Below are 22,286 nucleotides of genomic sequence, written 5' to 3'. Positions count from 1 at the left end.
TTTGATCGCCGCGTCTGAAGGGTTAATAGCGCGCTGCACTGCGATCAGTGCCGCACGCTATAAGCCAGGGGTCCCGGCTGTTGGCCGTGGCCCCGCGTTATAGATCGGGAGCGGACTCATGACGTAGCAGTACGTCATGAGTCCTTAAGGGGTTAACTTTGGCGTTTTTGGGGGCGTTTTTTATTCTTTTTTTGGACTTTAGCAATCCAAAAAAGGTTCAGAGATACCTTTTTTAATTAAAATTTCTTATGGTACCATTAAAAAAAAAAAAAAGATACAGTAGTGATGGAAAAAATTTTATTTAACAAAATTTATATTTTTTATAATGACATTTTTATTCATTTTTAAACAGGGATCAATTTATGTGGGCGGGCAGGGAACTAAAAATGTAGACAACAATAATAAAAATGTAGAAAGGGGCCATTTAAATGTAAAATTAATATTTTTAAAAATTTTGTTAAACTTTTTATTAGTAATGTATTTTAATAATGTGTTTAATAAAGTGTGTGTGTGTGTAACTTTTTTTCCCTTAGTTTTTTACATTTAAGTAGTACTACTAATACTCCCAGCATGGAACAGACTGTTCCATGATTGGAGTAGTAGTTCCTGTACTAATAGACAGATTGCCCCGGGTGTCAGTTCTGAAGCCGGTGGCACGGACGCTTTTCTCCGCTATCCGCACTATGTTCTGCGATGTGAAGTTATTCACAACACAGATTCATATTTCCCACAGAGAGCTCTGATTGGCCGGATGGTTCCAGTTAATCACAACTTTCTGTCCTTAGCTGCAGGTACTACTGCTCCCAACATGGAGTGCACACTGCTCCATGCTGGGAGCTGTAGTACCTGCATTAATAGACAGATCGCAATGGGTGTCAGAAATGACACCCACTGCGCTCTGACTTTTATTACAGGTACTACAACTTCCAACTTGGAGCAGATTGTGCTCCATGTTGGGAACAGTAGTACCTGCAGCAAGGGACATATTGCAGCAAGTGTCACTCCTGAAACCTGTTGCGATCCTCCTGATGTGAATTTCGGGACACATGGCTACAGAGCCGGGAGAACAGCTGATGCTGAGCAGTAGATATACTAGTTAATCGCCGTAATCCACCAAATCTGCCGCAATCCTCTGCATACACGGATCTGAAACAAGACGATAAAAGAAACACAAAAAATGGTTTAGGACATTTTTGGTGCTCTTCGCTGGGGAGAGCTCCCAAAATGCAATGTCTTCCCAAACAGAGAGCCTCCAATTTTTGCTAAACTACAACTCCCAGCATGCCCAGACAGCTTTTGTCTGCCTGGGAATGCCGGGAGTTGTAGTTTAGCAACAGCTGGAGTCTCCCTGTCAGGGAAGACACTCCCAGAAGGGTCTGTTCACATTATACAAAACGTACAATGTGAACAGAGCCTCATACTTGCCACTTTGCCTCCCGTCTGTAGCTCCACCCTAATGACAGCATCTCTAGGGGCGGAGCTACACAGAGCCGACAAGGAGCGAGGGAGGTAAGGGGATCTCCTCTTCTGTACACTATATACAGCTCCCTATAGATAACTGTATATTCTGTATACCACCCAAAGGGCTATAGGAGCAGGGAGTCCTGTCAGTCTGGTGACAGGATTCCCGGCTCCTGTATAGTATACACGGGTACACTATGCCCCCCTGTATACTATATGGCCTGGGGAGGTGAGTAGTAATGCTGTACATCCCTCCTCATCTCCTTACACTCTGTGGACCGGGCGCTCAGGATCCGACCCACAGAGTGGTACCTGAAGACAGTGAGAAAACTGCCACAGGGGACAAATTTGTCTGTTTCCACACACCAGAAAAAATGCCAGAAAAAATGCCAATACGCAGGAAAAAGCTGTGGCAGTTTTACTGGCAGTTTTTCCTGGCGTTTTTGCTGGTGGGGAAAAAACCTCAGTGGAATCGTAGCCTTACATATCAGTTCGGTTTTTTTTTTATAACTGTTCCCTTGATATTTCTTCTAGAAATGTATGAATACATTGATAACTGAGTGTTCCCACTGATCCGACTGACAATGTCCAATAAGTGCTAGTAGTTCTACACTGTGTAGAGACGCAGCTCTTTAATAAGGAGACTGCTAACACCCATATGTCAATTTATTCATATATATTTAGAAGGAAATATCCTATTGCCAGGAAGAAACAGAATTATAGAAGAATTAACTATTAGTATTAAAGGGATTATCCACCACAAGGTGATTTTAGTACGTACTTAGCAGACAGTAATGGACATGCTTAGGAGGATCTGCGCTTGTCTTGGGGCTAAATGGCTGTGTTGTGAGATTACCATAACACTGTGGCTAGCTGTTTGTGATCTGGTATTTCCTGTTTGACTTTTCATTTTTTGACTACAAATTCCATCTTCCTCCCTCCCACACATCAGCCACCCCACCCATTGAAACCTAAATGAGCTGCGTCCATTCAAAAGACCTGTGGTTTTCAATCAGGGTGCCCACAGATGTTGCAGATTGATCTCTCTCCCACCAAGCGGTCCCTCCACCCATCGAAGCCGACAGACTTCCTGTCATCAGCTGACTAGTGATGTTAGGTCTCGGCCGCATTGCAAGCTGGGAAAAATCTGAGAAACAGTCATTTTGTATGCTGGTAAAAATAAATATTGGAGTTAAAATCACATAAGAATTGTGAGAAAACCATCACATACAGGTACAGACACTATAATATGAACTACACTAACTTTACAGCCCCTGTAGCATAGTCAAATAGTCAATTCCCCTTTAAATTGTGTGGACATAATGAAATCTGGAGTCTGCTCTGGTGACCCGGTATTACTTTGTCATCTAAGCACTTGGATCGTAGATGCTTCAACCCAGTGCAATATGCATGGAGGTGGCTGTCACTGGCAGAATCTGGCACCATCTTTTATGACTGAGTAAACCACAGAACACTTCTTGCTGGTCAATGAGCTCAAATATATTGACCCAGATTTACCAATACCTGGTTTTCCCACAGCAACTAATCACAGTTCTTACTTCAAAATTAAAGCTGAACTGTCATTGGTTATTACAGAAAAAACAGACAGTTCCTGTCCTCAGGCAGCATGGTAAATCTGGTCCAATGTATTCCTCTTGCATAGACACTTTGCAGTAGAGATTGATACAAAAAACAAACAAAAAAAAAACATTACATGTACCTTTCTGCTATCTTAAGGCATGAGTTTTGCAATGATTTGTACTTAGTTGTTGGTCACTTGGACATGATTTAATTGTGATTTTAATAGCAGCTTGTTTTGTAAAATAGAAATAACCTTGTGATAAGCTTGCTTTTCAAAAGCCTAGTGGACACAGCTCAAAGAAATCCATAAGTGATTGTACAGAAGGTTATTAGCCCACCATTAAAGGGGTACTTCAGAGGGGAAAAATTAACTACACAGAGGAAGTTGTGTAGTTCTTTCCAGTCTGACCACAGTGCTCTCTGCTGACACCTCGGTCCATGTCAGGAGTAAATGACCATAGCGAACCTCTCCTGCTCTGGACAGTTGCTGACAAAGGACAGAGGTGACAGCAGAGAGCATTGTGGTCAGACCGGAAAAAACGACATGACTTCCTCTGGAGCATACAGCAGCTGGTAAGTACTGGAAGGTTTACATTTAAAAAAAAAAGTAATTTACAAATGTGTATAACTTTGTGGCACCAGTTTAAAAAAAAAAAAAAAATGTTACCACCAGAATATCCCTTTAAGAAAGTGAATTGCTTGGAAACTTTTCGCTAACACTGAGCCCTGGTTCAAAAGAGGGTTTTTTGAGGATAGAGAATAGCAAAGTCAGGCGGGGAGCTTGCTCAGTACAGGGAATACAGAGTCCACATTTTTTGTGTGGTGAGGTGTTGTTTCAGAGAGTGGTCCATCCATGGGGAGAAAGTGGTCCATCCACCTGTGCTGTGCACCAAATGTTGCAAATAGCTCCTTAATCCTTGTGTCTTTTGGATACTAAAATTCTAGGCTCTAAGCTAGAGTACACCCACATGTCTGAGGATGAGTTCCAAAATCCCTGACTCTGGAGATTGGTTATGACATATAAGAAATTAGGTTCTGTCTTCTTTTTTTTTTTCTTCCAAAAACTTTTGTATGATATCTAAAAGAAATGTTTAGCTTTACTAAAAGAACTTGGAAAATCAAATTGAAAGGAGAAAAAAAAGCATATAGATATCACTTTGCTGTCAGGCCATGTAACATAATGATTTCACTACTCAGGCGTAAAATTGCCTTTATTATAGCACAGAATATGAAAAGCCATTTCACAACACAATCAAAACCCGTGACAAGAGAATGGAGTAACTGAATAAAAGATAAGAGTCACATGAATCAAAGATTGAAAGCTAGAAGATGCTTTCTGTCATAGACTTAGATGGAAATTAGGCATGTGACAACTTTAAGTCTCACATGGTTGCACATGCTGGTAGATTGGTTGCCAGGAGGAGCTGTCAGAGGAAAGAGGCCTTAAAGGGGTACTCCAGTGGAAAACTTTTTGTTTTTAAATGAACTGGTGTCAGAAAGTTAAGATTTGTAAATTACTACTATTTAAAAATCGTAATCCTTTCAGTGCTTATTAGCAGCTGTATTCTGCAGAGGAAATTCTTTTCTTTTTGAATTTTTTTTTTGTCTTGTCCACAGTGCTCTCTGCTGACACCTCTGTCCATGTCAGAAACTGTCCAGAGCAGCGTAGGTTTGCTATGGGGATTTTCTCCTGCTCTGGACAGTTCATGATACAGGCATCAGGTGTCAGTAAGGAGCACTGTGGACAAGACAAAAAAGAAATTCAAAAATAAAACAATTTCCTCTGTAGTATACAGCTCCTAATAAGTACTGGAAGGGTAAAGATATAGAAGTTTTTTTATTTTTTTTTTTACAAATCTGTTTAACTTTCTGTCACCAGTTGAATTAAAAAAAAAAAATAATGTTTGCCACCGGAGTACCCCTTTAAGGACAGTCATAGCCTTTTGGCTGTAGAACATAGGCTGGCTAGCTGATAGGACAAAGCTTTAAGGAAATTAATTTATATCAGACTGTGTAAAAGAATTCAGAAAGATCAGAAAATAAAGTTTTTTGGCTGGGAGTACAAATTAACATGTATACTTAACATCTCAAAATGTAATCTGTACACCCCCCTTGTGGACATACAGCACACGGTTATCTTCTGCTGTCCCATTTTGTATTGATCTGCAGTCAATTGTTCCATTCATATGCAATGGGACTGCCGAATATTCCCCCAGCGGTCAGACCTGATCGCTCAGATACTGATCACCCATACTGTCAACAGGTTGTAAGTTCTAATCTTGTAAGTAAGTTGCAATCTGAGCAGAACTTCATAAAGCTGGACCCATTTTCTGTAACAAAAGGTATAGCTAAATGTTTAACCACTCTGTCCATTTTTGTGATAAGTAAAGATCTCTTTAGAAGAACTTACATAGATCTTTTATTTAGGTATACGAGGTGAGTACAATGTTTTAAAAATGTGCCCATTCATAAGCTATCGCCTTCTGAATTTTTAAGTATGTACTTAAAATGTCATGTTGTAGAGCAAAGCCTTATGGCATGTGAAGTGCTTTCCCATGGCCTCACCTTTTTTTTTTTTTTTTTTAAATTAAAATTACAAAATGAATGCACCTTTCATGCTAAAACACAATGTTATCTACACTGTAACCCATTAACGACAATTGATGTAAATGTACGTCATTGTGCGGGCGTACTTGGCGCACCATGATGTTCATTTACGCTCTGTAATGATGGCGAGCACCAGACCGGTGCTCACGTCATGCAAGGCAAGTCCCGGCTGCTATCAGCAACCAGGGACCCACTGGTAATGGCGGACATCAGCTAATGGCCGCCATTAACCCCTCAAATGCTGTGATCAATACAGATCATGGCATCAGCGGCAGTGCGGTACTTAAAGGGGTATTCCAGGCCAAAACTTTTTTTTATATATCAACTGGCTCCGGAAAGTTAAACAGATTTGTAAATTACTTCTATTAAAAAATCTTAATCCTTCCAATAGTTATTAGCTTCTGAAGTTGAGTTGCTATTTTCTGTCTAACTGCTTTCTGATGACTCACGTCCCGGGAGCTGTCCAGCTCCTATGGGGATATTTTCCCATCATGCACAGCTCCCGGGACGTGATATCATCATTGAGCAGTTAGACAGAAAACTTCAGAAGCTAATAACTATTGGAAGGATTAAGATTTTTTAATAGAAGTAATTCACAAATCTGTTTAACTTTCCGGAGCCTGGAATACCCCTTTAAAATGGATGATGAGGGATCTGATCATCCAGCATGGTGGCTCACCTGCCTCCGGCCTTCTCTAGGGGTCTTCTGCTCTGGTCTGAGATCGAGCAGACCAGAGCAGAAGATCTCCGATAACACTATAGTGCATAGCACTAAACAGTATTAGCAATCAAATGATTGTATAAATAGTCCCCCTATGGGGACATAAAAAGAGTTAAAATAAATTTACATTTTTAAAAAAAAATATATATATTTTTTAAATTCCCTCCCCCAATAAAAATGTAAACCGTCCCTTTTTCCCCATTTTACCCCCAAAAGGTGTAAAAAATAAATTAATAAACATATTTGGTATTGCTGCATGCGTAAAAGTCTGAACTATCAAAATATATTGTTAATTATCCCGTACAGTGAACTGCTTAAACGTAAAAAAAAAAAAAAATACTGAATTGCTGCTTTTTTGTCACATTTTATTCCCAAAAAATTAATAAAAAGTTAAATATAAGCAAACGTGGTACCTATAAAAACTACAGATAAAAGTGCAAAAATTTTGCCCTTATACCGCCCCATATATGGACAATTGAGAAAGTTATAGGGGGTCAAAATAGGGCAATTTTAAACTTACTAATTTTGTTAAAATAGTTTAAATTTAAAAAAAGATACATATAACATGGGTATAATTTTAATCGTATTTACCCGCAGAATAAAGAAAACATTTTTTACCGTAATTTTTACCGTAAGGTGTACAGCCTGAAAAAAAAATTCCAAAATTTGCTAAATTGCGGTTTTCTTTTCAATTTCTCCACATAAATAATATTTTTGTGGTTGCTTCGTATATTTTATGGTAAAATGAGTGATGTCATTACAAAGTAAAATTGGTGACACAAAAAACAAGCCATCAAATGGGTCTGTGGATGAAAATATAAAAGAGTTATGATTTTTAGAAGGTGAGGAGGAAAAACACGAAAATGCAAAAATAAAATTGGCTTGGTCCTTAACCTGTCAAAGGGGTATTCCAGGATTTTTTTTTAATTTGACTATTCTACAGGGGTTGTAAAGTTAGTGTAGTTCATAATATAGTGTCTGTGCCTGTGTGTGATGGTTTTCTCACAATTCTTTTGTGATTTTCACTCCAATATTTATTTTTACCAGCATACAAAATGACTGTTGTGTCGGATTTGTCCCAGGTTGCAATGTGGCCGAGACCGGACATCACTAGTCAGCACATGACAGGGAGCCGGTCTGCTTCAATGGGTCGAGGGATCGCTTGGTGGGAGAGAGATCAATCTGCAACTAATGCAACAGCTGTGGGCACCCTGATTGAAAACCACAGGTCTTTTGAATGGATGCAGCTCATTTATGTTTCAATGGGTTGGGGGGCTGCGTGGTGAAAGGCGTACACGCAAAAAAAATTCAAAAATCCAAAATAGAGTATTTTTGGTCACTTTTTATATAATAAAAAAATAAATAAAAAGCGATCAAAAAGTCAGATCAATACAAAAATGGTACCGCTAAAAACTTTAGATCACAGCTCAAAAATGAGCCCTCATACTGCCCCGTAAGCAAAAAAATAAAAATGTTATAGGGGTCAAAAGATGACAATTTTAACCTCTTGGGGACGCAGGGCGTATGCATACGCCCTGCATCCCCGATCCTTAAGGACTCAGGGTGTACCTGTACGCAGTGACCCCGCATCACGCCGAGTCGGTCCCGGCTGCTAGTCATAGCCGGGACCCTGGGCTAACAGTGCGCGGCACCGATCGTTGGGCCGCGCGCTATTAACCCTTCAGACGAGGCGGTCAAAGTTGACCGTCACGTCTGAAAGTGAAAGTAAACGCTTCCCGGCAGCTCAGTCGGGCTGATTGGGACATCGCGATAAAAGCTGGGACGCAGACGGAGGTCTCCTTACCTCTCTCCGCGGCCTCCGATCGAGGTTTGATTGCTCCAAGCCTGAGCTACAGGCTTGAGCAATCGAGCCCCTATCTCATTGATCCATGCAAAGCTATGGCTTTGCAGGGATCAGCATAAGAGATCAGTGTGTGCAGTGTTATAGGTCCCTATAGGAGCTATAACACTGCAAAAAAAAAGTTAACAAAGGTCATTTAACCCCTTCCCTAATAAAAGTTTGAATCACCCCCCTTTTCCCATAAAAAAATAAATTAACATATGTGGTATCGTCGCGTGCGGAAATGTCCGAACTATAAAAAGATATTGTTAATTAAATCGCACGGTCAATGGCGTACGCGCAAAAAAATTCCAAAGTCCAAAATAGCGTATTTTTGGTCACTTTTTATATCATGAAAAAATGAATAAAAAGCAATCAAAAAGTCCGATCAATACAAAAATGGTACCGATAAAAACTTCAGAATACGGCGCAAAAAATTAGCCCTCATACCGGTCCGTACGCGGAAAAATAAAGTGTTAGGGGTTAGAAGATGCAAATTTTTAACATAGAAATTTTCCTGCATGTAGTTATGATTTTTTTCCGAAGTACGACAATATCCAACCTATATTAGTAGGGGATCATTTTAACCGTATGGACCTACAGAATAAAGATAAGGAGTTATTTTTACCTAAAAATGCACTGCGTACAAACGGAAGCCCCCAAAAGTTACAAAATTACATTTTTTTTTTCCGTTTCGCCGTGGATTTTTTGGTAAAATGACTAATGTCACTGCAAAGTAGAATTGGTGGCGCAAAAAATAAGCCATCATATGGATTTTTAGGTGCAAAATTGAAAGAGTTAAGATTTTTTAAAGGTGAGGAGGAAAGTGCAAAAACAGAAAAAACCCTGGTCGTTAAGGGGCAGTCAATACATTTTATTTACATTTATATGTGGGTTTCTTTTAAATTGTAAAAATGTATGTACAGCAAAATGACGCGATCTTAGTGCACCTTGACCATTAATTATAAGATAATAGATTGTGATCAGTCTGAATAACTGCAGAAATTACAAATCCATAGTTATCAGTGAGAATAATATGAGTAAATACAACCCATGGGTTTAGGCATCACAGCCCTCTTTGAAGCCCTTTAACAATAGACATGATCTGCCCTCTAACAGATCTGTAGCATTGTAGATTTAGGTGTTTTCATTGCTTTTAATTCTTTAGCTACTTTTTTAACCATAGTTTGGCTTGGGTGAGATACCTGTGGTTATGCTTTTGAATGCGACGTGTTTCATGGAGTGACAAACCTCCACTCTTACAGTGGTTTCCACAGAAACTGTTTTTAGGCTGCTATGCAACAACTTATAAATGTATTTTCCGCACCTCTCCATGTCCTGCTGAATTATTCAGAATTATATGTTAGAAATATATATTTTTTTCACCTCCTACATGGTTTTGCCTGCTTTTCTGCTGCTGCTGTTTGTTGTAAAATCTTAGCCGCCCTTGACTCTGGTGGCTGTGCATGTGAAGCTAGGTTCTAAGGAGAGTATATTAATGGATGTCAGAATGTTAAATTAGTGATAAACAAACCACAAACAGAAAAAATAAAATAGCCACCCGTAGTTTAAAAAAAAAGTCTGTACAAAATGTTAACATTTGCTTTCTCCCTTCTGTTTGGCAATCCAAGCGCTAAGGCTACGTTTCCACAACGCAGTGGCCAGATGATGGCTGTAAAACAATGAAAAAACGCAAAATTCTTTTTCCACTTTGCGTTTTTCAGTTTTGAGTTTTTTAAATTCTCCTGGTGTTTTTTTTTTAACTCTTTTGATATTTTTCAGCTCCATGGTGGTTTAGCAAAGTCACAGCATGTTGAGCCTATGGCGTTTTTCCCCCTGAAATCATGTTGTTTTTTTCCCATAGAAGTCTATGGGAGTAAAAAAACACCAAGAAAAACGCCATGTGGGTTTTAACTTTGCCGTTTTTGCAGGCGTTTATTCTTTTTTTGGACTTTAGCGATCCCAAAAAACGGATGTAGATACCTTTTCTTTATTACATTTCATAGGGTACCATTAAACTATTTAATATTTTTATTATTAAAAAAAAGATTTAGTAATGGAAAATGATATTATTTAAAGGGGTACTCAAACTTTATTATTATTTTTAAATAAAATGGTGCCAGAAAGTTAAACAGATTTGTAAATGACTTCTATTAAAAAATATTTACCCTTCCAGTACTTTTTAGGAGCTGTATGCTACAGAGAAAATTCTATACTTTTTTGTGTTGTCCACAGTGCTCTCTGCTGACACCTGCTGCCCGTATCAGGAACTGTCCAGAGCAGGAGAAAATCCCCATTGCAAACCTATGCTGCTCTGGTCAGTTCCTGATACGGGCATCAGGTGTCAGCAGAGAACACTGTGGACAAGACAAAAAAGAAATTCAAAAAGTATAGAATTTTCTCTGTAGCATACAGGTGCTAAAAAGTACTGAAAGCGTAAAGATTTTTTAATAGAAGTAATTTACAAATCTGTTCAACTTTCTGGCACCAGTTGATTTAAAAAAAAAAAAAAAAAAAAGTTTGCCACCGGAGTTCCCCTTTAAAAAAAATTAATCTTTTTTATAACAACATTTTTATAAATTTTTAAACAGGGATCAATTTATGTGTGCAGGCACGGCACTACAAATGTAGCTGACAATAATAAAAATGTAATGTGTGTGTGTTTCACTTTTTTTTCTTTATTTTTTTATACATTTTTTAGGTAGTACTACTACTCCCAGCATGGATCACACTGTTCCATGATGGGAATAGTAGTAACTGTACTAATTGACAGATCTCCCCAGGTCTGTTGCGATCCTTCTGTATAATGTATAGATGCGGCCGGCTGCTCTTGTATGGTCCCCTGCACTGCCATATATATACACCTATTCATATTTCCCGCAGAGAGCTGTGATTGGCCGGATGGTTCTAGCCAATCATTTCTGTGGGAAATATGAATAGGTGTATATATACATCAGTGCAGGGGACCATAGAAGAGCGGCCGACCGCATCTATACATTATACAGTAGGATCACAGCAGGTGTCAGGAGTGACATCCGTTGTGATCTTTCCTTAACTGCAGGTACTACTCCTCCCAACATGGAGCACACTCTGCTCAATGCTGGGAGCTGTAGTACCTGCATTAATAGACAGATCGCAACAGGTGTCAGAAGTTACTCTCGCTGCGATCTGTCTATTAATGTAGGTACTACAGCTCCCAGCATGGAGCAGAGTGTACTCCATGTGCTCCTGACACCTGATGACATCATTTGCAGAGGTATGGGCGGCTCTATACAGCACTCGCATCTCTGCACTATACTCCGGCCAGTGATGTGAATAGAACATCACTCATTCATATTTCCCTCTGAGAGCTGTGATTGGCTGCAAACATCCGGCCAATCCCCACTCTCGGTGGAAAATATGAATGAATTATGTGAATTTCTATTCACATCACTGTCCGGAGTATAGAGCAGAGATGCGAGCGCTGTATAAAGCCACTCCGCATCTCTGCAATAGATAGGAGGATCGCATCGGGTGTCAAGAGTGACACATGGGGCGATATGTCTATAAGTACAGGTACTGCTACTCCCATCGTGGAACAGTCTTCTGGGAGTAGCAGTACTACCTAAAAATAAAAATAAAAATAGAGAAAAAGGTTAAACACACACACACTTTGTGAAAAAATGTGTTAAAATTCATTATAAAAAATAAAACTTTTGTTAAATAAATTTTTTCCCATCCCTACAGCATTCTTTTTTTTTTTTTTTTTTTTTATCGCTGAAGGGGCCAAAAATGCTATTTACATTCAAATTAAAAAACGTCAGATGCAGAAAATTGCACTGGCGTTTTTTTCTGGTGTTCTTTTAAAAAAAAAAAAAACGCAGGAAAGAAAAAAAGTGGAAACTTAGCCTTTGGCACGAGAATAATATTATGTATTTGTAAACCCATCCATGGAGAGAGTTTAGATGACTGCAATGCATTGTTCTTGTGGTAGAACACACTATAATGCATATACTTCCATTCTCTGCATTAGCATAACCATGCAACTTTTCATTGCAATCTGTAGCTTTTGTGCAATAAAAATACAATATTTTATCTTTCTGGCCTTGGGTAAATTTTTTGTTTCTGTGTATAGCCTAATCTAGATGACATTTTACAGACTAGATAAGTCTTCTGTACTGCCTCCTGCAGCTATTAATGTTTCTAGACTGTATGGCTTTCATGCTTTTGTCAGTAGTTCACTTTCTACCTTAGTATCCAAGCAGCGGCTTTAGCCTGAGATAAAAGAAACCACTGCTGTGACATAATCCTGCAGTGTCAAGAGTTTCTGATGCACTACTATTATATTGAAGAAAAAAAAAAAAGAAAATTATTTTGGGAGCGGTCCCAAGAAATTCTCACCATAAAGGGGCTCTGGACTATGAAAGGTATAGAGAACCTTGGTGAGTGGTTCTTTTACAAACCACTCACACTCTTAGATCGCCTTTATTGCAACTTCCCATATGGATCCTTGTCCGCTACGATCCATTTCAGTCGGTTCAGAGACCACTCCGAATAAAACAATGGAAAACAGAAAAATATTCAAAATTGGAGAGCGGACAGGATCGGTCATAAAGTGCACTTAATGAAAACAGTATCTTTCTTGCACTTACTTCACTGAGGTTTTTTTTTCCATCCTAAAAACCCCCTCAATCCTGCACGCCTTCTAACATCCACTTTGGGTGCCGCTCACTGGAATGGGCATTCACCTCTCATTTTTCCTTGCAACCTCTGGAACTCTCGGAGTCTCACGGAAGCAGCCGAAGACTAGGAATTCTTTTTTACAAGGTAACAATTTATTAAGCTAAAACATACATATGAGGTAGTGGTACAAAAAATATCCGACGCGTTGCGAGAATTATTCCCCTTCCTCTGGGATATACTCTTCCAAAATAGTGACCTTCTTATATACCTCTCACTCACCCCAATTTGACCCGGATGCAAATTCCTATAGGATGATACCTACACCTGAAATATATTAATATTATTCGTATATTAATTGGTATATAAATTTTTCTGTTGAAGCTTTGTATTTAATTTTAAGGACGCTCGGTATTCTCATTAAAACCATTCGGGGTCAGTGTATTCCACTTAAAAATATTAAAACTTTCTCTTCTACAGAGAGTGGAACATTATTGCAAGCATTCTGTCATTTGTTCTACGGGAGTAACCCATAGCAACTCGGGGTCTGCATTATGACACAAGGCAAAATGCCGGGAGACTCTATGATACATGGCAAACACAAGTATCCTAAACATAGTGTCTCCCGGCATTTTGCCTTGTATCATAATGCAGACCCCGAGTTGCTACGGGTTACTCCCATACAACAAATAACAGAAGGCTTATGACGATTTTCTACTCTCTGTAGAAGAGAAAGTTTTCATATTTTTGATGTTTTACTATGTTTAAGAAATAAAAAACTAAAAATACGGTACTTAGAATTGCTAAAAAACGAATTCCTAGTCTTCGGCTGCTTCCGTGAGACTCCGAGAGTTCCCGAGGTTGCAAGAAAAAATGAGAGGTGAACGCCTGGTCCAGTGAGCGGCTCCCAGAGTGGATGTTAGAAGGCGTTCAGGATTGAGGGGGGTTTTAGGACGAAAAAAAGTGAGCTAAGTGCAAGAAAGATACTGTTTTCATTAAGTGCACTTTATGACCGATCCTGTCCGCTCTCCAATTTTGAATATTTTCCTGTTTTCTATTGATTCACTACTGTGAGACTGTCTAGTGGTACATACAAAGGAAGATTGTAATGTTCAGGTTTTCCTAGCTAGAACTACTGTCAAGATTGCATATCTGGGCCCCAGTGAGTCTACAATATTTTGCACTGGGGCACTTGACTCACTTTTCATTGGAGCATAAATTATCGTGCAGGGGGAGATAATTTTAGCAGAGCTCGTGACCAAGGACTTGCCAAAAGTGTTTTGATGTGACAGGTACGCTTTAAACTTTTTTTTAGACTATGGTTTAATTTTCCATTTCAATGTTTATATTCTAAAATGATCCAGAAATGTTGCAGTTTTCATTCTGGCCACTAGGCCTAATAATAAGAGCCTTTCACACAGTAGAATTTCCTCACTGAATTTACTCCTCCATGCAAAAATTATGGCACACAAGTAATTTTGATGAAGCGCTGTTAACGGCATGAAATAGCTATTACCTGCACTTGGTGGACTGCATCCACACTTGTCCGCTTCTGCTCCTGTATGTCTTAATAAAGTCAAGAAATGTTTTCACGTTTCCCCGCTGTTGAGTGCTGGTGAGAAGATTGAGCACCCGATACAGGACATACGTCTGGGGTTTGCAGTTTGATATACCAGCTTTCTACCTCCCAGCATACTGCATGGAACTGTTTTATTGGGGCCAAGCTGTGCCGTTTTTTTTTCCACTTCGCTGCTTTTGTTACAAGTCATTTTAAGCAGATTCAGGCTATGTTGACATGGCAGAATTTCCGAGCAGAATCTGTTGGAAAAATTTGATTTGGAAATTATGTTGCGGCAGAGTTCCATAGTTTTTGAATAGGATTCTGCTGCACTATGCATGCGGCGGAATCATCTGCCATGAAAATCCGGGATTCCAGCCTTATGTCATTTCTTTCTGCGGAATTTGCCCGGAAATGCTTTGCTGTCTATGGAGATGGTGCATGTCCTAACATGCAGGTGCCCACTGTTTGTGAAATGTCCGCTGGAAATTTTCCAGGTGGACATTCCGCAAAAATTTTGCTGTGTAAACCTAGCTTCAAGCTGAATTTCCAAGTGGAAATTCTGCATGGAATCCTCTTGGAATCAAAGCCTCACAATGTCAACAGAAAGTCCTGACCAGAATTATTTTCTGCTTTAAGAATTGACATGCCAGCTAACTCTGTTACTTCTCACTGTACTGTTAGTGAGCGTGTGAAGCGCACACAGTGCTATGACCAGACTGCCCTGAAATCTTGCATTTAATTTCGATCTTGCATTTGTTGAAAACAGGTTTGTCGAGACAGCAGGCAGTGGACCGCAGATAGACCAGTAGGGTGACCCGTAGTGGTCACCACTTTAGGACTTTTTTTTACAGCTGCTGTTAGACGTTGAGTAGTGCTCCTTAGCTAACTTGTTCTGTAATCCCCAACTGAATTCTATTTAACATAAACATATTGCCTAGATTTGATTTTATTAAGGATAAAAGCCAAATACTGAAACATGTTCTTTTTTTTCTAATCTGTACTTTCTGATTGTTTATTCTAAGTTCACTACTATGGGGGCAGCCATCTGCCTAAGCAATTTTTAACAACATTTAATATACAATCCTTTTCTAAGCATGCTGTGTGACCTGTGCAGAGGTAATGCCAGGGGAGGGGTGTTATCTTTCACTGTAATCCTGTCTTTTATAAGGAGGACACTGCTGGAAAGGGATTTTTACAGAACAGGAAGTCTGTTTGGTTTTAAACTTAGTAGTCAGAGTGAAAACTGCAGGATTTCAGGATAAAAAAAAAAAAAAGTAAAATGAAAAATTAGAAAAACATCACCAAAAATGATTAAGACCTTACTTTATTTAGGTAATTTTCTGATGACACATTCCCTTTAATACATATTCAGTAATACTGTACTTTACATTTCCTGCCAATGATGCCAGCTAATTGAAAAAATATTTGTATTTTATTTAAAAAACTATTTACAAGCACCCTACAAAACTCTGTTTTCTGTGCTTTTTTGTATTGTGTCCTGTATAGATAAAGCTTTATTAGGTTCTGTTCACATCTATCCTTTTGATGCAGATTCAGTCACATTTGAAAGAACAAATAGTGCTGCATGCTGTGCTATTTTTATTTTTCTTACCATTAATACTCCTTTGTAAGTCTTGGCGGTCTTTGGGGGGACAGATCTGGCACAGTGTTGTGGCTTTCCTTTAATACAGAATTGAACAGAGCCCTATGCTGTACTTTACCTTTTTGGAGAACAGAGAGTTCTACATTCACACCTAATAACAAATGCAATTAGCAAATAGGTTTTATGGTGTTTGGCTTACTACTACTTATGTTTCTTAATCTTGGCAGGATGCTAAATACTTTGAAGCTTAATGTGAATGCCTGCATGCCTACTTTATTTAGCACAATGCTTAGTCCATCCCAAACAATTTGCTGAGTTTTTTTTTTCTCGTTAGTCTACTCTTTACAAACATTTTTACATCTCTTTTGCCGCCAGTTTGCATCTACATTGTTAAACATGTTATTGTACTGTTTATTTGTGAGGTATTATTGTGGGGCCTATAAGAAGAACAGACCAACAATATAAACCCCATTTTTTTCATGTCTAAAATTTTTTTTATCTGAAATGTTCTATTTGTGTTGTGCTTTTACTTAAACAGGTTGTATAACATTATTTATAGTTTATTGATATTACAAGTGAAAGTAACAATGCTGTTAATAGCTCTCCAAAAAGTACTCTTAATAGATGGGGTCTTGAAGTAGGTAACATTGGTAATGGGGGAGATTTATGAAGGAATTTAGAGGGGTGTTTTTTTGCTTACAAAAGTCGCACAAAAAGTTGCACATGCGCCTAAGCAATTTTTTGTGCGACTTTTGTGGGTAAACAAAAAATCCCTACCTAAGCATTTTTCATTTTGCAGTGGTCAGGAATTTATCAAGTGCGAAAGTCACACGTAAGCAAAAAAAAAGTCACAAATACTCTTCAAAAAGTTGCAATTGTAGGTCAGACCTCTCTTACAAACCTGCTTTTGACAGCATTTTCAAAAAGTCGCAGTTTGACTTTTTGTGCAACTTTCTGCGCTGCTCAGCTCTCCGGCACCCGAATACATCTACCACCCGCCCGCAAGCTGTTGGGACTACAACTTCTAGCATGTCCTCACTGTAAGGGCATGTTGGGAGTTGTAGTCCTGAAGTAGCTGGCAGGTGGGTAGTAGATGTGGGTGGGTGACAAAAAGTTGCACGGAAAGTGGCAACTGTGACTTTATGTGCAACTTTTTGTTAAGCTCCGCTCCCCAGCCACCCGCCCGCATCTACCACCCACCCGCTAGCTATTGCAGGACTACAACTCCCAGCATGCCCTTACAGTGAGGACATGCTGGAAGTTGTAGTCCCAACAGCTTGCAGCCAGGTGGCCAGGGAGCGTAGCTGGCCGACAAGAATATGAAATTACAGCACTGTAATTTCATATTTCCCGAGCAGACCTGTGATTGGTCCAGGTTTTCACACACTGTTGCTGGTATTTTGGCCCATTCCTCCATGCAGATCTCCTCTAGAGCAGTGATGTTTTGGGGCTGTTGCTAGGCAACACTGACTTTCAACTCCTTTCAAAGATTTTCTATGGGGTTGAGATCTGGAGACTGGCTAGGCCACTCCAGGACCTTAAAGGGATACTCCGGTGCTTAGACATCTTATCCCCTATCCAAAGGATAGGGGATAAGATGCCTGACCACGGGAGTCCCGCCGCTGGGGACCCCCGTGATCTTGCACGCGGCACCTCGTTTGTAATCCGTTCCCGGAGCGTGTTTGCTCCGGATCTGATTACGGGCAATCACAGGGCGGGCGGCGTGTGACGTCACGCCTGCGCCCCCGCGTGATGTCACGCTCCGCCCCTCAATGCAAGCCTATGGGAGGGGGCGTGACCGGGACTTCCGCAGTCAGGCATCTTATCCCCTATCCTTTGGATAAGGGATAAGATGTCTAAGCACCGGAGTACCCCTTTAAAATGCTTCTTACGATTCCACTCCTTTGTTGCCCGGGCGGTGTGTTTTGGGATCAGTGTCTTGCTGAAAAACCCAGCCACGTTTCATTGTCAATGCCCTTGCTGATGGAAGGAGGTTTTCACTCAAAATTTCACGATACATGGCCCCATTCATTTTTTCCTTTACACAGATGAGTTATCCTGGTCCCTTAGCAGGAAAACAGCCCCAAAGTATGATGTTTCCACCCCCATGCTTCACAGTAGGTATGGTGTTCTTTGGATGCAACTAAGCATTCTTTCTCCTCCAAATACAACGAGTTGAGTTTTTACCAAAAAGTTCTACTTTGGTTTCATCGAACCATATGACATTCTCCCAGTACTCCTCTGGATCATCCAAATGCTCTCTAGCAAACTTCAGACAGGCCCAGACATGTACTGTCTTAAGCAGGGGGACAAGTCTGGCACTGCATGATTTGAGTCTCTGACGGTGTAGTGTGTTACTGATGGTAGCCTTTGTTACTTTGGTCCCATCTCTCTGCAGGTCATTCACTAGGTCTACCCAATACTGGCCATACTGGAGTTTAGAGTGTGACTGTTTGAGGTTGTGGACAGGTGTCTTTTATACTGATAACAAGTTCAAACAGGGGCCATTAATACAGGTAATAAGTGGAGGACAGAGGAGACTCTTAAAGAAGAAGTTACAGGTCTGTGAGAGCCAGAAATCTTTCTTGATTGTAGGTGACCAAATACATATTTTCCTCCATAATTTGCATAATTCCACCATAATAATAAATACTTTAAGAATCAGTCAATGTGATTTTGTGGATTTTTTTCTCATTTTGTCTCTCATAGTTGAGGTATACCTATGATGAAAATTACAGGCCTCTCTCATCTTTTTAAGTGGGAGAACTTGCACAATTGGTGGCTGACTAAATACTTTTTTGCCCCACTGTATATATCGCACATTTTTTTTCACAGCTGCGACTTGAGGTGGGGTACAAAGTGGTGTTCTGAAGTCATTTATTGGTTTTTGCTTATTATGTGTGCTACAAAAATGGTATTCAAAAGTGATTTATTGTGTTTTTTTTTTTTGCTTATGTGAGCCAAATTTATCAACCCCCTGTGATAGTATGATAAATATGTCACACATAAGTAAAACCGAAAGCAAAAAAAAATTACTGCAAAACTCGCTTACCAAAGCTAACAATGATAAATGTCTTTCTAAATGTTTTATCTAGCATTGGGCCAACCAAAGTTCAATGCATACAAAATATTATGCAGTGTTTGGGCAAACCTTGTCAATAACCTTCATGTCCAGCTCTGTGAGGTCCAGCTCATGTCCATCAGAGTGTTAGTAAACCCCCTTTAGTCTCAGGTTTACAGACAGAAACATGCACCACACCAGGAATTTACTAGGCTGTGTCGTTGATGTAAAGAGTGATATTGCAATGAGACATTACACCATGTTTAATGTGATATTATACTGCATAATTATTTTCCGTGTTAGTATACAAATTATCACTTTTTTCTTATTCTATTATACTTTTTGTTTTAGGGAGCCTTTTATTATCCTATCAGGTGGTCTGGCTTATGACACAGCTGGAAGAAGACCTTGCTTAACAGTCATGCATGGGAAAAGCACAGCAGTCCTAGAAATGGATTATCAAATTGTGGATTTTCTTACCCTTTGTGAAACTCCTTATCCAAACGGTGAGCATATTAAATGGTGAATTATTTGTGACAATGGATTTCTGCCTTCTTCCAGCAGGTCTACTATCTACAAGTACTCTGGATCTAGAATGGCCGTATCAGCTTTGACAATTTTGAATTAAAGTCATTGATAAAACAAGGGTTGGGCAGAATGGGCAAATGCCCTATTCATAATGTATTTAAGGGTATCATGTCCACTGCTGAATGGCATTGTAAGAAAAGCAATAAGATTAGTGTTCTCTTTTGTAGGAAATCTGAACCTGCTAAGACACAATTTACATTTCATGTCATAGTTAAATGCATTTAATCCCATAAGATCCCCCAGAAGCTTAAATACCAAACATGCTATGTGATTATCCCATGTTTGTGCTGAGCCTTCACAGAATGAAACCTGTTCCACATCCCGTGCCTTGGGTGCCAACAATTCTTTGTCCTGCCAGTAAAGTCAATATAAATAAAGTAGAACAAGATGAAATAGATTGCTAGGAATAAATGCACAATAGAGATTATATGCAAAGAAGTGGTAAATAGATGCAAAGTGTTGTCATTTATAGTATCATATAAATTAACCAGTTCAGTTCCTTGGGAAGTACGCGCTGCCCACTTAGCTATTAGCCACATTCAGTCCCTACCTTCAGGTATAGGCAGCTTTCAAGGCAAAATGAAAGGGGTACATCAGGATTTTTTTTAATTTTAAACTATGTCCCTGCAGCTCAGACCCCTGATGATGTGTACAGCCTATCTAAATGTCCTAAAGTGCCAGTGTTCACTGTGTTCCCCACTGTGACCTGATCTCAGCACAGTCTGCATATAGTGGGAACGCATTCAACACTAGCACGTTGTGATGTACAGATGGGCCGCACACATCATAAGTTGGCTAACTAGTCAGGGAAAACGAGAAACCGCCAAGCCCCCTCTGATCGCTGACTTGCGACGTGTTGTCTCGAGCTGCATAAAAAAACAAAAGAGGCTCAAGACTACTGTTATCCCTAGTGCACAAGAATGCAGAAGCTCTTGGGCATAAAAATACAAAAAAGACACATTCCACCACAGACAGGTTGTACAAGTTAATTGACACCATACTGTGTTGTCAGCAGGATGCAATGCAGGGCAGATGTTATCCCCTTCTTGTCGTGACGCCAGGGCTTGGTTTAGCTTTAACCACCCGAAGGTAATACCACTGGTCCTGGGCTAGGCATGGGGGCAATGAAGACACCGACACCAAGTTACGGACAACGGTAGCTTTAGTGAGGGTAGACAGGTGATACAGTCTATGCAGTACAGCCAATATCCCAAGGAGGTGGCCAGTGAGACAGGGGGACCTCGCAGGCTTGCTGGGACTTTCAGTATGTAGAGACACTTTAGTGCAGGCCACAGTGACTATATAGAAGACTTGACTGACTTGACAATTGACATGAAGATGACTTTGAGCTTACTTAAAGGGGTAGTCCAGGGTTGAAGAACTTATCCCCTAGGCTAAGGATTGGGGATAAGTTTAAGATCGCAGGGGGTCAGACCGCTGGGGCCCCCACGATCTCCTGTACAGGGCCCCGGCTCGCTGGCCAGATAGTGGGTGTCGGCCACCGCATGAAGCGGCTGCCGACACGCCCCCTCAATACATCGCTATGGCAAAGCCGGAAATTGCCGAAGGCATCGCTCCTGCTCTGCCATAGAGTTGTATTCGAGTTGTATTCGTGCAGTGGTCAACACACCCCCTTCCTGCTGGCTGCCGGGGCCCCGTACAGGAGATCGCGGGGGGCCCCAGCGGTCAGACCCCACCGCGATCTGAAACTTATCCCCTATCCTTAGGATAGGGATACGTTTTTCAGCACTGGATATCTCGTTTAAGCTGACTTTGGCTGCAGACTTTAGGCTTGAGGCCTCTAATGCTCTGGACACACACTGAGATGACTGTACTGGACCTCAGCAGGAATAGCTATGAGTTAAGGGAGAGAGGTTGCAGCCGCTCTCCTGGTTTTATGGGGGGGGGGGGGGCTGTGCAAGGAGCCATAGGTCACTTGGGGGGGGGGGGGGGGTCACCTGGTCACCAGTGCCTCCTGGGTAACAATCACATGCTAACAGCTATTAAAGAAACAATAAATTTTATTATAAAACTTATGTACATACATAGGGGATAACACATAAAGGGGCCCTGGGGACATAGAGAGACTCTGCCTGACAGGGCATGAAAAGTACGGGGACACACCATCCCATACTGGGCCACCGCAAAACATAACTTGGCTTCAGAGGCAAATAGCTTAAGAGTTAAAAAGTCTTTTATGTATCAAGATTTTTACATTGTAATTGCCATTTACATCCATAGTTCAGTCATACTTTACCCTTCCTTCTCCTACCCTTCCTTGTGCGCGTTGGGTAGGAGAAGGAATATCATTTTTCCTCTCTCATGGGGCATTTGCCGTCAGCCTTAGGTTTTTTTTTGTTATCCTCTGAATAAACATAGTAGTATTTTAGGTTGACCTTGATGGACTCTGGTCTTTTTTTTCAACCTTAAAGGGGTAGTCCAGTGGTGAAAAACAAATTCCCTATCCTAAGGATAGGGGATAAGTTTCAGATTGCGGGGGGTCTGACCGCTGGGGCCCCCCGCGATCTCCTGTACCACCGCATGAAGTGGCGGCCGACACGACCCCTCAATACATCACTATGGCAAAGCCGGAGATTGCCGAAG

At 40.4% G+C, this 22,286-nt stretch overlaps 1 protein-coding gene across 4 annotated transcripts in view; it reads left to right on the top strand.

The window, feature by feature from the left end:
* The window catches only part of STXBP5 (syntaxin binding protein 5), a 530,024-nt gene that overhangs the window by 372,223 nt on the left and 135,515 nt on the right, over positions 1 to 22,286 (top strand). For all 4 annotated transcript variants that reach the window (XM_056567305.1, XM_056567304.1, XM_056567306.1 and 1 more), the window contains one exon: positions 19,446 to 19,600. In XM_056567305.1, coding sequence (XP_056423280.1) covers positions 19,446 to 19,600 — 155 coding nt within the window. The remainder of the gene's footprint in view (positions 1 to 19,445; positions 19,601 to 22,286) is intronic.

This window comes from Hyla sarda, chromosome 3, assembly GCF_029499605.1.
Source record: "Hyla sarda isolate aHylSar1 chromosome 3, aHylSar1.hap1, whole genome shotgun sequence".
Lineage (NCBI taxonomy): Eukaryota > Metazoa > Chordata > Amphibia > Anura > Hylidae > Hyla > Hyla sarda.
Note: the sequence above shows the minus strand (reverse complement) of the source record. Positions and strands in the feature narration are given on the sequence as shown.